The 17,560-nt window shown below is 43.1% G+C and overlaps 1 protein-coding gene across 4 annotated transcripts in view; it reads right to left on the reverse strand.

The window, feature by feature from the left end:
- Nucleotides 1-17,560, reverse strand: part of FBXL18 (F-box and leucine rich repeat protein 18) — a 328,848-nt gene that overhangs the window by 78,162 nt on the left and 233,126 nt on the right. The window contains exon 6 of one of the 4 annotated variants that reach the window (XM_063934100.1): nt 13,329-14,005. The exons of the other annotated variants lie outside the window; for them this stretch is intronic. Within the exon in view, the coding sequence (XP_063790170.1) occupies nt 13,999-14,005 (7 nt within the window). The 3' untranslated portion in view covers nt 13,329-13,998. Of the gene's footprint in view, nt 1-13,328; nt 14,006-17,560 lie in introns of those variants that run through there. 4 annotated transcript variants of the gene reach the window in all.

Genomic DNA, 17,560 nt, shown 5'->3' on the forward strand with positions numbered 1-17,560 from the left:
AAGACTGAAGTCTTCTGCCGCCGATTTTCCGGACCATCTTCATGCTTCTGGCTCTGTAAGGGGGACGGCGGCGCGGCTCCGGGAACGAACACCAAGGACGGGTCCTGCGGTCGATCCCTCTGGAGCTAATGGTGTCCAGTAGCCTAAGAAGCCCAAGCTAGCTGCAAGCAGGTAGGTTCGCTTCTTCTCCCCTTAGTCCCTCGTTGCAGTGAGCCTGTTGCCAGCAGGTCTCACTGTAAAATAAAAAACCTAACATATACTTTCTTTCTAGGAGCTCAGGAGAGCCCCTAGTGTGCATCCAGCTCGGCCGGGCACAGAAATCTAACTGAGGTCTGGAGGAGGGGCATAGAGGGAGGAGCCAGTGCACACCAGATAGTACCTAATCTTTCTTTTAGAGTGCCCAGTCTTCTGCGGAGCCCGTCTATTCCCCATGGTCCTTACGGAGTTCCCAGCATCCACTAGGACGTCAGAGAAAAGTATATATAAATATGTATTTTGATTATGGGTTGAATACATTTTTCTAAAAACTACATACAGTATGTTATATCAGTTAACCCTACAATTAGTTTTCCTGTTTTTTATCAGGTCTTAACCACTGTCCTGGCGTGGGCACATAGATTGCGACCATGGCAGCGTGTAAATTTTCTGGCATGGTCGAAAACAATGCACACAGTCAGAAATGCTGAGTGGACACTGCCGGAAGATAATCTTCTAGCAGTTGCCAATCACAGAGGGACTTCCTGGCTCCTCTGCATCCCTGCACTCTCCCCCAGTGTTTGTGACGCCGATGATCATGCTGATCTGTCAGCACGGCAAAACATCCCACCCAACTGCTGCAGAGAGGAGCAGTTGTTTGGGATATGTAAATTAACACCCCACAGCCACCCAGTGTGTACCTGGTGGCTGTTGAGATGAGCAGCCACTGGGGAAAATCAAAGCTATGATGGTTTCGATATCTCGGTCAATGATCTTTGGAGAAAAAAAAACAACAACAACTATATTTTATATGGTCACTATCTGCAACCATGCTGCTTGATTATAGGGGTACTCAGAACTCAAATAATCGAATGATCTATGACTGCGTCTTTGTACGTAGATGCTGATATTTGCAAGGTAATTTGTGGACATCTGAATACACATTGAGGCGTATTTTCACACATTAGCTACGTACCAATTTGCAGCTGTGAATGCATTGGCATGCAACCCTGAATCAGGCGCTCAGTATTGTATTTAGGATTAGAAACTTTTGTCACAAAGAAATTGGTATAAAATAGCAGATTAATCATAATGATACATGGCACTCATACGGTAATGCTTAATCTGCTACTGTACTGTATACCAATTTCTTTGCGACAAAAAAATACTAATCCTAAATGCAGAATTTAGGCCCTCATCCACCATCAATTGCATTTGCAATCTCTAAAAATGCAAATTCAGTAGGAGGTATTAAACAACTTCTTGATGCATTTGTGATCCCAGTGCTGCGACCGCCATTGCAGCCTGGGATCAACATCATGACTGATGGCCACGCTGTTCCCCGCAATAGGACAGCTGAGCAAGCCTCATTTACGCAAACTGGCTGTTGCAGGGGGCCTTGAGATGAGAAGAAATCTGTGTCTCTAGACACGGACCTTGGCCTTGACACTCCTGGATAATGGTGGCATCATGCATGCATTTCCTGCAACGCTGGCCGTCCCTGCCCCCACCCCGTGAACACCTCTGCCTGTCAATCAGGCAGAGGCTTATGGAGGGCTGCCTGCGATCCCGCAGGAACAGTTCTGCACATGCGCAGAACGGGTCCTGTGCCTGCGCAGTTTACTGATAACCAGGAAACTGCACAGGGGATCACATCCTGATTTAGCCCCTTAATTCACTATTATCAAGTTAAAATGCAGATTTGAAGTAGTAGTATGTAATCTGGGTAACAAGGCAAAAGGTAGAGGTCTTATACTGTAGAACTTCTGTCTTGCCTTTTTACCAAATTATGGATTGTTCCTGAATTTTGCATCTTAAATCGCTAAAAGTGTACTAAGTACTTAGGAATAGTACAGCACATTGAGATGCATAGTTTACTAAAACGTTGCATGGCGTAGCTAAATTGCAAACGCTGTGGCATCCCAACCAGGGTTATTTGATACAATATTAGTGTATGTAAACAAAACTACAGTATACCTTCTCTTTTTCCTGTCTTCTAGTCAGTATGACATCAGACAGAAAAGTCACAAAATAAAGCCTTGCTAGTTGCAGGCTTCGTTTTTAGTAGCCCACTTTCAGTAAGAGCTAATATGCTCACTGGTACATCCAGGTCTTGTTCATGTATTGATAAAGGCTTATTAAAAAGGTGGGAGCTGGCACTGGAGCTTTTCGAGACCAAAATTAATCAATGACAAAACAGAATACCATATACATAGAAAAATAAATCCAGATCATCATACAGACCAGACAGAGGTTGGGGTAAGTAGCTATGCAGAAAGTGGTCAAAGTTCAAGTGAAATTCCATTAAAAAGTTATGAATATGTCCTCCAGAATGGGTGGTAGTCATGTGACCGCCGGTCGGCTGACCGACAGTCACATGACCTCCTCCGTGAGCCCGACGGCTCACTATCCCGATGGTCGACATGCCGACCAACAGGGACTATTTCCACTCGTGGGTGTCCACGACACCCATAGAGTGGGAATAGAACCCGTGGCGACCGCAGGTCGCCACTGAGCCCGCAAGGGGCTTGCTGCACTCGCCCCTCCCCGCCGGGATCCCGGCGTCGGTAAGGTGACCGGCGGTCAGGAGACCGCCGGTCACCCGTACTACACCCCTCCATATATGTGCAAAAGTTTTGTGTCTGTTACACTATCACTTACATGTACAGTGTTTTGGTAATAAAGCTTGTATTCATTTTCCTTTATGCAGCTGTATATGGAGCTTTTATGAAGAATCTCTTTAATTGTGCTAAAGTCATCTTGGTCTGGAATCAACGACATGTCTTTTTTTCCCATTTCAATTTGCAAGTTTCCTTCACAAGAGGAGCAGTCCCTAAGAGTAAATAATGGAGGATGTCGTAGAACTCTATCGATATGCCATCTTAACTGGATGTCCACAGTAACTGGCATTAGACCTAAAATGGCAATAAAGAACTGGATGTAGTTTGCCGTCCTTTTAGCAAAATTGGAGGGGAACATATCTGGCGAGAGATGAAGTTGCCATACTGACGTATGGGATGACAGCACCGGAATCCCGACAGCTGTCAGAATGCGAACGCTGGAATCCTAACAGCTGACACCCCGAACGTAAGTATCAGAGAAAGGTTAGGGACAGGCTACGGGAGGGGGTGGTTAGAGTTAGGATGCAGGAAGGGAGGGTTGGGGGGGGGATGCCGGTGTTCTGACCAAATGGCATTATAAGCCCCAGGAACCCATACCCAGCCCCCTGGTGATAGTGGGTTATTTCCACATAGGGCTGGAGAGAAGGCTAAGTTACAAGAAAGCTCTACTATGGGAATATCCCGGCACTTGTTGGCCTTGACTGAGTGGGAATAAAAAGTAAAGTGGAAAATGTGTGAAATTTAAGGTGTAAAGGCTCTAAAACCACCTAGACTGGTCCCTGGGAGAACATGCATTTGAACATAAGCACAATGCATCAGGTGTGGCATAAGATAATAAGGTTTTATGTTGGAGACCTTGAGACCACCATATGTCATGTATTTGTTTAAAGTATGCAAGTTGACTCTAGTCTTTTAGCCCAAACCAATATCTTACATCTCTGAATAGAGACTGCATACAAATTCAAGAGGGGGGAGAAATAAAATAATATATACATTATAAACATTGGGGAGTATTAGTAAAAGCTTACAAACATTGCAGAGTTTAAGGTAATATGAGTGATGAGATTTTTTTTATTTATTTTTTTAAAACTAGGGTAGGATGTAGGTAGTGATAAAACCCATGAGTAATATATATTACCAGACCTCCTTGAAATAGCACATTTTCTTGTTTAGGGTATGCTGTGTTTCAAGGTGAGCAATAATTTCACCACCATAGAACTAAGTCCTACTGTTACGCTGTAATTTTTATTCTATATTATAATAAAATGACCATGGGGCTTATTGTACAATGGATTAACTACACAATCTGTGCGAGATTACATATACAGTATACTGAAAAAAATATTTGTGAAATCAGGCAGACCCACAATCATTCTGAACTACTATCTTATAGTGAATGGACATGAAAACTATTCTGCCAATACAATTAAAGTAAAAAAAAAAAAAAAAATTATAAAGTTTTTTATCATTTTATTTCTTTTTTTTTAAGCATGTTTGATCTGCCAACAAGATCTTTTGCATTTGTCAAACCATTGCTTGTTTGTTACGTTTCATTGGAAAACCTCAGTGTATACCTAGCTTTAGCCTATCATAAGTGATATCTTCCTCTAATAAACTATTTTATTACATTTAAATCATTGCATTTCACAATTCCAAGTAATCGAGCCAGTAGCTAGACCTCAGAGTTATACCCTCATACTTTCAAAATGTTGAATCCTTAAGCATGTTAATATGATTTACATTCCTTTTTATGATCTAGAGTGGTTATAATATTTTTTACATATTATTTTACTTTTTTAGTGGAAAAATTAATTCTTAACTAGATTCAGTATTAATGGTTTACTTTTTCTATTAAAATTAGATATTATAAAAATTGTATGCTATTCACCAGAAAACGAAGAGTGCAATAATGGTTACAATTGGATAATAAGCTATAGACTTCTGGATAGGCTATGGCACATGACCATGACACACAATGCATCTAAACAGAAATATGGTATTGTATTTGTGAAAGAAAACTAGAGATCTCCAAATAAGACAACGCATTTTCATACTAGTTATGTTGGCAGACCTGTGATAAAAAACTAAAATGAAAAAAAAAAAAAAAAAATACATGAGTAACTGACTTCAAAAATGTTCAGTTCTACTCTAGAACAGAGCTAGGCAACCTGATACACTTTAGGGGCACACTTGGCAGCCCTCTAACCTTGAAAATAGGATTTTGGTACTTACCAGATAAATCCTTTTCTTTGAATCCACAGGGGGCACTGGAGTACTCTTGGGATATGGACTGGCGTTAGCAGGATAGGCACATTTAAATATTTACATTAGTAACTCTCCACCCCCCTCCATACTCTCAAAGTACCTCAGTGTTTTTTTACTGAGCCGAACAGGAGCGATAGAGAGGATGAACAATAGAGAATTACATATAACATTATACCATAACGGACAACAATGAGGTTGGCACACAACGTAATAGACAACTAAACAGTTGACACAATAATAGATATCACCATAACATTTGAACAAGTCGGTGAGAATTTGTTACCATAAGATCCCCTGAATTTACCACAAGAGAGGTATAAACTGTTCTGAGTGGGCGTCCAGTGCTCCCTGTGGATTCAAAGAAAAGGATTTATCTGGTAAGTACCAAAATCCTATTTTCTTTTTCATCCACTAGGGGTCACTGGAGTACTTTTGGGACGTACCAAAGATTCCCCTTGGGCAGGAGAGCTGTTTGGCACCTGTAACGCTAGACGGCCAAATCTAGAAGCTGATGCCGCAAATGTATGAAACTTGTAAATGCGCACAAACATGGACACTGATGACCATGTCAATGTTGCGTCGTAGAAGCTCCATGTCCTTCTGCCTATGAAGTTCCCACAGGACGTGTGGAATGAGCTGAAACTGATGTAGGCGGTTGTAGGTGGTAAGCCTGACTTGTTCCTAACACTATCGGGCCAACGTCTGGAATGCAGGGAACCCCCAAACATGATCCAGCAAAGGACCCCCCCAGGGCTTCACACTAAAAAATAGTGATAGTACCTTTAAACTCATAGTAGAGACCTTCACATAACTACACTTTATATCACTTTACTATCACTATTTTTTAGTGTGATGCCCTGGGGGGGGGGGGGGGGGATGTCCTTTGCTGGATCATGTTTGGGGGTTCCCTGCGTTCCAGATGTTGGCCCCATAGTGTTAGGAACCTGCTCGACAAGAGGTGACCTGGACGATTGGTGGGCACGCCGATATCATTGGCCAACTATATACCAACAACCTCTTATGACATATTATATTTTTTTATACTGGAATGATCGTTTAGTGCATCTGCACCCCCTTTGTCTGTGTATACTACTTTATTCTCAGCAGCATAGCACCTTTCATTACTGGAGGGTGTGCAATTTAGAACCATTTCCCATACTATGTATATGTGTAGAAATACACACCTGAGGTTTGAGAATGCCTCAAATCTAGATTGGCTCCCCTCCCCCCACCACCTCTATGTTTTTAAGCGGGGAAACCAGCATGGACTGCACAGTGACACAGGCATAATTCTAAGTAAGTCCTATTTATTTATATATAGTGTCAGTAAATTTGGGGTTGGCATTTGGACGTAGGGCCCTCCGTGCTTGTTCTGGCTGGGCTGTCTCAGGGCATCACCATTTAAATACACAGTCACTTTTTATATCATGTTTGTCTATTATTTATGTATGCCCATTTTTTTCACATAATCCCTACCTTTAAACTCATAGTAAGGACCTTCACATACCTAAACTTTATATCACTTTACTATTTTTTAGTCTGATGTCCTGGGGGGTCCTTTTCTGGCTCATGTTTGGGGGTTACCTGCGTTCCAGATGTTGGCCCCATAGTGTTAGGAACCTGCTCGACAAGAGGTGACCTGGGTGATTGGTGGGCAGGCCGATATCATTGGCCAACAATATACCAACAACCTCTTATGACATATTATATTTTATTATACTGTAATGATCGTTTAGTGCATCTGCACCCCCCTTGTCTGAGAATCACAACATTGCAATGTTCAGCATTGTTACATACTACCTGAGGTGCATCATATGGTTCAACAGGGTTAGAGACAGTTGGGACAACATTTGCAGATACATGTGGAGTTAGTAAACGTCCCAACTCAGTAGTCCCAAACACATTTGTGTAAATAATGTCAGACAGTCTGACATCTCTCTCAGACATAGTCTCTTCCACAATCAGGTCCTCCTGAAAATCAGCCTCTTTCAGCAACAACTCTTGGGCATCTGGTGGGAGCATGCTGCTCACTTCATCTTCTCCCAGCAGTTTAAACTGGGCCTCGTGATGCGATGTCTCAGGAGCAGGCTCCACAATGACGTTAACAGGAAGCGGTACCCTTTCCTCGTGGGGCACCCCTGCAGGCTGGGACTTGGTTTCCAAAGATGGTAACAGAAGCTGTTGTAGGCGATGCCTTTCAGCATCTACCCGGCGGCACTGATCCTTCCAAAATGGGGTAGTGAGCTTTCCCCAATCATAGGCCTCTTGCTGCGCTAATTGAAAACAGTCCTCCAGTTCTCTCAGCAGTGTCCCAGGACTTGCATCGGTACTCCAGCTGCAAAACTCTGCACGATACAGGCTGAAGGCATTGCTTTCATCGTCCTGTGCATAGGTGAGCTGCGTGATCATCTCCTTGCGGGAATTGTTGCGGCAGGAGATACCTTGCAGCTGACATTCATTGGTTAGTTCCTCTGTACTCATTCTGGAAAACAGGTCATCTGGGTCAGCATCAGCAGACCCCCATTGCTCTTCTGACGCGGTCTCAGATGGGTGCCATGCAGCCTCCCTGGCTACAGCACTTTCTGCCGTCTCCCTGGAACTCGTAGACCTCTGTCGGGCATCCGTTGTAAAGTCTAGGGTCAGCTGGTAATGTGAAACACAGCTGGAATTCACTTGGCCTCCGTCTACTTCCAGCACAGGGAATTGGTCACAACGCGATCGATATAGGTTTGCGTTTCTGGCCACAGGCTGCCAGTTGAGTTCAGCTAACTCCAACTGGAACTTGCGTTCAGTCACCTTTTCTGCAGCCGCCGCCTCTTTCCAGAGCAGCTTTCTCTCTCTCTAGCGTAGCCCGGCATTCTGCAGCCTCTCGTTCCATAGTAGCTTTCTCCCGTGCGTTAAACTGCTGTATCAGCTGCAGCACCAACGCAGTGCCCGGCACCTTCACAAGAACCGTTTGTAGATACTGATTCATCCTTAAGGCCATTCCTTGAAGGTCCACACTGATATCAGAGTCCAACTTCGCAGTATCACGTCTCTCAGTACGTAATTGTCCAGTACGGGGTACATCCCAGGCTAACGCATTAGCCCCCGCCGATGCACTCTCCCCCCAGTACAGGTCTGCCGACATCCCGATGCTCTGTATCACTTTCCACAAGGTCATGGATCGATCTCCTCTCATAAGTAGCTGCCATTCCTCTGCAGTTACTTTGCCAAAATAATAAAAACAGGGATGGGGAACAGAAATTGCTTTTACTGCGTGACTTTTACTATTATAAGCTTTGAGCTCTGGTATCTGGTGAATTGCATTCACTTAAGTGTTCCAAATAAAAACAAAAATTACTTTTTGAAATATCCCACCGCTGGTCACCAGCTTGTCACGATCCTAGGCACGGCGATTCCCTAGATACGCCAATCTGCGAATCCCTGCCACGTGACACCACTACTGGATACCCGAGCGCGTGCATCAATTTCACACAATCACTGCCACCAGCCAATGAACAAACGTTTAGGGTATGACCCAAGGCAAACTTATGGCTTTTGCCAGCACCTAGAATTATTAATATTTTGGTAACGCCTCTTTCAGAGAGTTGGCTTGGATACACAACAGAAACCAGATCTAAAATTAGATTATTTAATTCAAGTAAAAAACTTCAAAGCTTATGTTACAGAAAAAAGAAAGTTACAAGAATATAATGATAAAAAGTCAAAAGTCACAGCAGAAAAGATAATTTCAAGAAAAATAAGAATAGGGAGATAAACCCACCGATCCCAGCACGCATGCAGAGTAGAACGATGGGGTGAAGTGAAGCCTCTTCAGATATATCGGGACATTACAGAGCCAGAATGTTCTCCTGACCCACTTTTTTGATAATGCACAATTTACTGTATTCTCTGTGGTTCTCCTATTTAAAAAACATGCTGCCCCTTCAACCCCTCTCCCTCTGGAGTGTTACTGTTAAACCTTCCATAAGCCAGAGAAGGTATTGAGTGTCAGCTCATACTGGGTTTCCCGGTTACTCCCTCAGGGGCGAATGGCCTTATCTTCTTCTCCTTCGAAGCTCTGGCCATGGTTCTTGTGTAAACAAATGGCTAGTTCTGAGAGGACACAGAGCAAGAAGGGCTTAACAACTCTCTGGTCCTAGCTCTGGTTCTGGGGTAAACTAAACTAAATTTCACACCTAAGCAGTCAGTGTGTCTTAGTTCTGTGGCTACAATGAAATGCCAGCAGATCAATCAAGCTTCAACCATTTAACATGCAAAGACAGTTATCACATACTGGTACATTGATACATCAATTGGAATAATACAAATTTCAATCATGTCCATTTCGATATAACCCAGATGCATTGGCATCATATCTATTGATACGTCACTCGGATATCCCGGTATCATCTATATTGATATCACACTACTTATTAACAGGCCTATGCCTACTTGAAATAGCCTGGACCATGACACCTCCCCCTTTAAGATCAGCATAGGAGCAGTGGCACGTCAGGCCGAAGTCTCCTATAACCTTTTCACACAGGATTTATACATATCCACACACAGGGCATTTGCAGAGATTGATCAACACAATATTATTTGCAGTTATGCACATTCTGGTGTCAGAATGGCGTCCAATCATGACAACACCTTCTTTATGTCTTCAGATATCAGGACTGGCATTGAATCGTCAAAATGCAAGATAGCTGAAACTGGTAAATTATAAGACAATGATAACTATTTATCGGCATTGAGCTAGACATGAACTTGTGTAACCCTTGCAAAGTCCCAGACGTCTCCTGAGCCCCTTCTGGTATCTCAGGAGGTATTACCCTAGCCTCCGATATAGCCGCTTCACGCTCCTTTTGCGTAGCGGCCAATTCTGCTTGTAAACCAGTTATCACACCCGCAAGCATTGCCCAGGGAGGATTAGGGCAAAGATTCGTATTTTATTTGTAAGACATACTGTACATGTGGTAGTTCCGTCAGGTAACACACTCTTGCAGACCTTGCAGCCAGGCTGTTTTTTTTTTTATTTTTTTATTTTGCATTTCCTTACTCATTATGTACCCAGACATACAAGTAGACAAAGACAGGCAAGTCCCACGACTCAGTAACACTTTAAAGAAAGTGTGTATATGCAGTAGCGGATCTTGCAACGGGCAAGCAGGACTTTTGCCGGGGTGCCGCCTTCCGGTGGGCGCCGGTGCCATCCAGAGGGCGCCGTACCATGGCAAGATCCACTACTGCTGTGCCCCCCGCTGTGTCCTGCTGTGAAGGGAACTAGACGCATAGCGTCTAGTTTCCCTTCGTGGAGAGGACCTTTACTGTGCTGTGCGCGATGAAGTCATCTCGCACCGCACAGCAAAGGTCCTCTCCACGAAGGGAACTCTACGCGTCTAGTTTCCCTTCATGAAGAGGACCTTTGCTGTACGGTGCGCAATGACGTCATTGCGCACCGCACAGCATTTCAGTGGCGCTACTCTACTGTACAGGGGGCGTAACTGACTATGCCCCCTTATGAAGCCACGCCCCTATTTCCCACCAGGCAAAAAGGGCTAGAATCGGCCCTGTGTATATGCACACTATAATCAGTGATATAAGTTTTACAAAATTCCTACCAACACCCCTGCTCCTCCAGTGGCCGAGTGTTGTAGGACAGCAGCCACTTGCTGCAAGAAGAACCAGGAAGTTAAGCTAAAATGGTGTCCAACCATGTGCTTGCACCTGTGCAATATATATATATAAACATCACTATGTATAATAAAAAGCACCTCACATATAAATACAATATATAAACGGTTATGTATTTCCCCAGCTCCCCTATAAGCACTTATAAGGGTTTTCTTGATTTATCATTATAAGTACCCCTGATCTGCGCCGCAGTGCCGCTGCAGGAGTAAACCCCCCCGCGCGATCTCCCCCCTCAGCGTGCAAAATTTTGCTGGCAGACCGCGGCAGCATAAAGCACTGTCCAGTCTGTAAGGGAGATAGAAGCTGCGGCAGCGCGTAGGACCATGGCGGCTAGCGGGAGCTAACCGCGGACACATGCGGGGAGTCCGCAGCTGGCTGGTGATCAGCGGTGGGAAGCAGCTGGGGAGTGCGTGGAGCCGAAGGCTCGGGAGCAGGGCGGCTGTTAGGCAGGGCGACCAGCAGTAATATAAAATAACACATACAGTCCCCACATGGCCTCACCCCTAACAAGATATAACAAATGAGCGGCGGCAGTGTGAGCTGCCTCACTGCTCAGTACCTGCAATCAATGGAGGCTTCTCTCTGTTAAGCACTGTCCAGCTCCTTCTACAGCTCCAGGCTGCAATCAGCTCTCTGCTGATTGTGGTCTATGGCGGTGCTCCTCTCTTGAGCGCCAACAAGTCACCTGCTGCAGTAGCAGCACCAACAATCCCAGACCCAAGCTTCTTTATAAGCTGGGAAGGGATGAAGTGTTAAAATAAAAAATTAAATTAAAAATTCCTCTTCAGAAAAGTAAAAAATAGAAGAAACTGTGGAGACCTCTCCACGTGTGCCATACAAAAAGTTTAAGCCTTCTTAACACACTCGGCGCAACATATAAATATACGTCCCTTAATCTTCAGACGTTGATATCCCTTCTCAGGATTCTTCTGGCGGGTGGTCTCTGATTTGTTGACTCCAAAGATATGGGAATAAAAAACAAAAAAGACCACCAATGTGTAGTTTGTTCTATCTAAACAAATTGTCTCTATGTGAAATCACACTTTGTTTAACTCCAGCGTACCAAACTCACAAAGAACAAGGTGAATATGTGCTCATAAAGGTATCTTTTTTTCCTCTCTTTCCAACCATCTAGTGCTATATTAATACACCACAGGGTATAGAGACGAAAGTGGGTTATCTTAATAGGAGCTAGCGTGATGCAAATCGTACCCCAAGACTCACAGAGAAGATGCAGACTGTAAACACATCTAGGTATCTTTGGGGTATGACACACAGAATACCCAACTCACACTGCACGATATATGATGACTCCTATAAAGGTAACTTTCAGGAGTGGTTATTCATCAATCAGCTCTCCAACCTGGTGGCTTGTGTTTTCAATTCCGTAATAAAATAAAAACTAACAACAAAAATGTGTGGTACGTTCTAAGGGTCAACCAATGTGATTATCATAGATATTTGGACCAGAGCGTACCCCACACACACAAAATAATGTTAATATGTTCTCATAAAGGTATCTTTTTTTTCCTCTATTTCCGACCTTCCAGTGCTATATTAATCCACCACAGGATATAGAGATGAAAGCGGGTTAACTAAATAAAAGATAACTTGATGGAAAGCGTACCCCAAGACTCACAAAGAAGTTGCAGACTGCAAACACATCTAGGTATCTTTGGGGTATGACACACAGCGTACCCAAACTCACACTGCACGATATGTGAGGACTCCTATAAAGGTATCTTTTCAGGACTTGTTTTTCACCAATCAGTTCCCCAACTGAGTGGCTTATACTCTCGATTTCACCATAAAAATAAACAGAAATGTGTGGTACGTTCTAAAGGTCAATCAATGTGATTATCATAAATATTTGGACCAGAGCATACTCCACTCACACAAATAAGGGAAAATGCACACACATCAAGGTATCTTTAAATACAGTACATCTAAGTTAACGAGATTTAAGGTACGTATGGGGGCCGGAGGTAACTAGCACAGAAGAGAGCGTACCCAACACTCACAGGAACAGTGAAGACAGCAAACACATCTCGGTATCTTTAAATGTGCAATATTCACATACACCTCGTACCCTGACGCACACTAAAGGGGGGTACTCACGGACCGATATTCTAAGCAATCTGACTAGATTGCTTATAATATCAGTATGATCGCTCCGTGTGTAGCCCCCTCGGTGATAGCGATGCGCGGCCCCGCACATCGCTATCGCTGCTGCTAGATTGGCCTGCATGCAGGCCAATCTAGCGGGTCGCTCACTTCACCCGCTGGGTGAAATGAGCGGCCCCCCCGTCTCCCCCCGCACGCTCAGCACAGATCGCGCTGTGCTAAGCGGCAGGAGAGATGTGTGCCGAGCGCTTCGCTCAGCGCACATCTCTCCTGTATCGGCCCGTGGGTACTGGGCTTTAGAAGCGAAGTGCTGCTCCTATCAAGGTATCTTTTTTACACAGCCAGTGGGGTGCCCCTCTCTCCAGTCCTTATCCACCAAAGTAACATGTGTCCATAGGTTTTCATAAAAACAAATTTATTTGTACAAAAACAGTCTTACAAGAAGTCCACAGTAAAAACCATCCACAAAGGATGAATGACAGTCAATGAAATAACTGAATCATAAAAACGAATAAAAAGCAGAAAAATTCACATGGAATTAAAAATTGTAGCTACTCACACTCGTGATGGCAGTATCAACGCGTTTCGGTCATGTGACCTTTATCAAGATAATGTGCAGTGTGCAGGAGCAAGGTATTTATAGTAGGAGTAGCCAATAAAATTACAGCAGGATATAACATCACACAATTAGTTTATAAGTAAATGGAAATCTCATTAGAAAAGCCTTAAAACAAACTTATTATAAGATATAAAAAGCTAAACTGATGATATTTTACATCATGATACAAATAACCCTCATAGACAATATGTATTGCTCTAAATCTAAACAATCACAAAGCTGCGCTGGCCGGAAGTGCGCACATGCCGGGGCTGATGGGAAGTGTAGTCCACTTGCTGATTTGCTGTGTAGTCAACCTGATGTTATTCCCAGAAGAGACGTTCCGCATGATGGCGGAAGCGACGTCCCGCATACTGGCGGAAGTCTCAATCTTCATTTGGATTTGTGTAGAGAGTGTAGTCCGGACAACCACAGACAGGATGTCCTGTTCTTATGACATGACGTTTTATAGACCAGAACCGAAGGCATCCTGGGATGTGTAGTTTATTTACATCACTTTCTAGAATGAAACAAAAACGCAAATTCTGTCTCTCATTGGTAATTCCGGATACCATAGTAACAGTTGTTATTAGTCAAACTGAATTAATTATACAGCTCAAAGACTGGGTAAGGTAATACCATTCATTACCAGACCACAGAATTACACCCAAAGAGATACTGTATATTAAAGATAATAGTATGTGTATATATACATGTCTACATAAACACACACGTAAACATCCATCCATGAACACACATGTGCATCCGCATATGTGAAAGTCTTACAGAAACCACTTGAGTTCAAAGTCACAGTTTAGTCCATTATGACTAAGGGTTTTATAGTTAAATATGCAGTTCATTTCCATTTTTGCTAAAGCACTCGCTGTATCTCTATTTTTTAGTGTACTCTGAACGTGTCTTATACCAAAAAACAAACAAACAAACAAACAAACAAACAAACAAACAGTGATGCCTTAAATTGACGAGTCATGTTTATTCTTAAAATGGAGGGATAAGGAATGTGTCTCCAGTCCTTTCTTTATATTCCTGATGTGTTCTCCCATTCGTGTTTTGAGGGGACGCGATGTCCTCCCAATGTAAAATAGGTTACACTTGCATCTAATGGCATATATGACATTTTTGGTGTCGCATGTTATGAAATTTCTCATATCCACATCCACATTATTAATTGAAACTTTTTTGATTTTGCTAATCCCGTCGCCTTTCACATTTCTACAGCCAATGCAACAGCCGCACCTATAGAAACCCTGGGAAGCGGTTCTTCCCGACTGGGGTGGCGGTTGGAAGGCACTAGAAACTAACTTAGTTTTTAAATTGGGGGCTCTGTGGTAAATATAAATGGTCTCTTGGGTACAAGAGTACCAATAACTGGATCTTTTTTCAGAAGATGCCAATGTTTTTTTAGAACATGTTCGATTGATTTATGTTGTATAACTTCGTGTTAAATGCTCATTCGAACTTATCTTTCTTTTTATGTTGTCCTCTTTTTGATAGTAAATAATTACGTTCTATCATACTACTGTTAACCATTGCCTGATTAACTCTATCTGTGTTGTAACCGCAAACCTTAATCAGACAATGGGTAACAGTAGTATGATAGATAAGTTTGAATGGGCATTTACCACGGAGTTCAATATGCAACATAAATCAATCGAACATGTCCTAAAAAAACATTGGGATCTTCTTTGATCAGTCTTTGAGCTATATTGTTAATTCAGTTTGACTAATAACATAGCAAGAGCAGTAACAATTGTTATCAGGAATTACAAATGAGACACAGAATTGACATTTTTGTTTCATTCTAGAAAGTGATGTAAATAAACTACACATCCCAGGATGGCTTCTGTTCTGGTCTATAAATCGTCATGTCATAAGAACAGGACATCCTGTCTGTGGTTGCCCGGACTACACTCTATACAAATACAAATGAAGATTGAGACTAAGTTGCGCTGAGTGTGTTAAGAAGGCTTAAACTTTTTGTATGGTATTTTTTGTCTTAAATGTGGTGACATTTATGTAAGCCGTAACACCTTAGCTGCACTGCAACATTTGGTTAACTCTCCAAACCCAGACAAATTTCTCTCCACGTGTGCTCTATCCTGACTGAGCACAGAAAAAACACTGAGGTACTTTGGGAGTATGGAGGGGGGTGGAGAGTTACTAATTTAAATATTTAAATGTGCCTATCCTGCTAACGCCCCGTCCATATCCCAAGAGTACTCCAGTGACCCCTAGTGGATGAAAAAAAGCGTCCGCACACTATCCTTGATATTAGTAAGTTAAAATAATAAATTGAGTCAATGCATGAGACCCCTATCTGTAAGAACATACATATCAGCAAGCCTTTTAAAAAAGCATTCTTAGGTATAATAAATATAACAACAAAACACAAAGGAGCTGGGGGCTGCAAGCCATAGGCAGCCCTAGGGTCGTCTGTTACAATCACTATGGAGTCTAATGGTAACATAGTTTCCCGGGTTGAAATAAGACAATTTGTTCATCCAGTTCAAGCTGTTAGTGCTCTCCTACACTGTAATTTCTATTATGCCAAATATTTTGCATTACTAGACGAAAGTTACATCTACTAGATAACATACTTTGTTCAGAATATCTATTATGAACCAGACTTAAATAAAACTGGTGATAAACAGATGCTACAGATATGCTCTTACATCCTTGCTGCAAGTCATGCTAAACAGCCCTACAAGTCGTGCCATGCCGTGTTTTGTCACAAAAATGCATCTTAGATGCAATGTAATGCAATAGGACGCACAAGCAGCTTCCGCTGATTAAAATTATATGCAGCCCCGCACTAGGTGTGCCGGCGGCCAGCATACCGGCGCCGGAATCCAGACCGCCGGATAACAGACAGCTGGGCGAGCACAAATGAGCCCCTAGCAGGCTCGCCATGCTGCGGGCTCAGTGGCGCGCTACGCTATCTATTCTAATTCCAGGGGGGTCGTGGACCCCCAAGAGGTAGAAAAGATGTCGTTATGCCGGCTGTCGGGATTCCGGCGCCGGTATACTGTGCGCTGGGATCCCAACAGCTGGCAATCTAAATACCACCCTTTCAGTCACACTATCCTTTATTACATTTCAGGATGCTGGTGCGCCTGGGATTGGAACCCTAGGACACTGCAGTCAGACGCTCTATTCATTGAACTATCTGCCCTTGCAAAGCTAGGTGAAAGGTTTCTCCAATAATGCTATGTTTACACGTTGTGCAGTCCAGGCATTTATAACTGCCTGAACTTTCTGGTTGTCGTCGCCGTAAGAATTTACCTGGATGTTTGCTAATATTCTCAAAGCCAATATATCTCACACCCATACACAGAGGACATATCAAATCAAGCACATTCATACTTGTCAAACGACCCACATGATATACACCATCATGTGCCCATGTGGATAGACCTACGTGGGTAAAACTATCAGGACTGCCAGAGCATGAATGGCACTACATCGGTCTACAATAAAAGCCGCACTCTTAACAAAAGACATCAGATCAACCAGTACCGCGTCATTGGATACAGGCTAATGACACCTTAACAGACTTTAAAAACAGGTTAATTGACCATGTACCATCAAGCCTGAGAAGAGATGACAGAGATGCACTGCTTCTTAAGCTAAAATCTAAATGGATCTATATGTTGGATACCATAGCCCCGAAAGGGTTAAATGACCATTTCCAATGGAACACCTTTATTTAATAAATGTAATGTGTTCCCCTACTGCACTAGTGATACTCCACAAACATCTTTCTAATTGCCACACTGGATCCGTTATTATAGGGAACAGCATAAATAGGTTTTTAATTACCTACTGTAAATCCTTTTCTTGCAGTCCGTAGGGGATACTGGGAATCCATTTAGTAACATGGGGTATAGACAGGTCCTCTTGGAGCCATGGGCACTATAGAAGTTTGATAACGTGTGCTGGAGTCTTCCTCTATGTCCCTTCTACCAGACTCCGTTTGGAACCTGTGCCCGAGGAGACGGACATACTTTGAGAGGAGGAAATAAATAAGGAAAGTGGTGAGATTTTAAACCAGCAC

Source organism: Pseudophryne corroboree, chromosome 7, assembly GCF_028390025.1.
Source record: "Pseudophryne corroboree isolate aPseCor3 chromosome 7, aPseCor3.hap2, whole genome shotgun sequence".
Taxonomy (NCBI): domain Eukaryota; kingdom Metazoa; phylum Chordata; class Amphibia; order Anura; family Myobatrachidae; genus Pseudophryne; species Pseudophryne corroboree.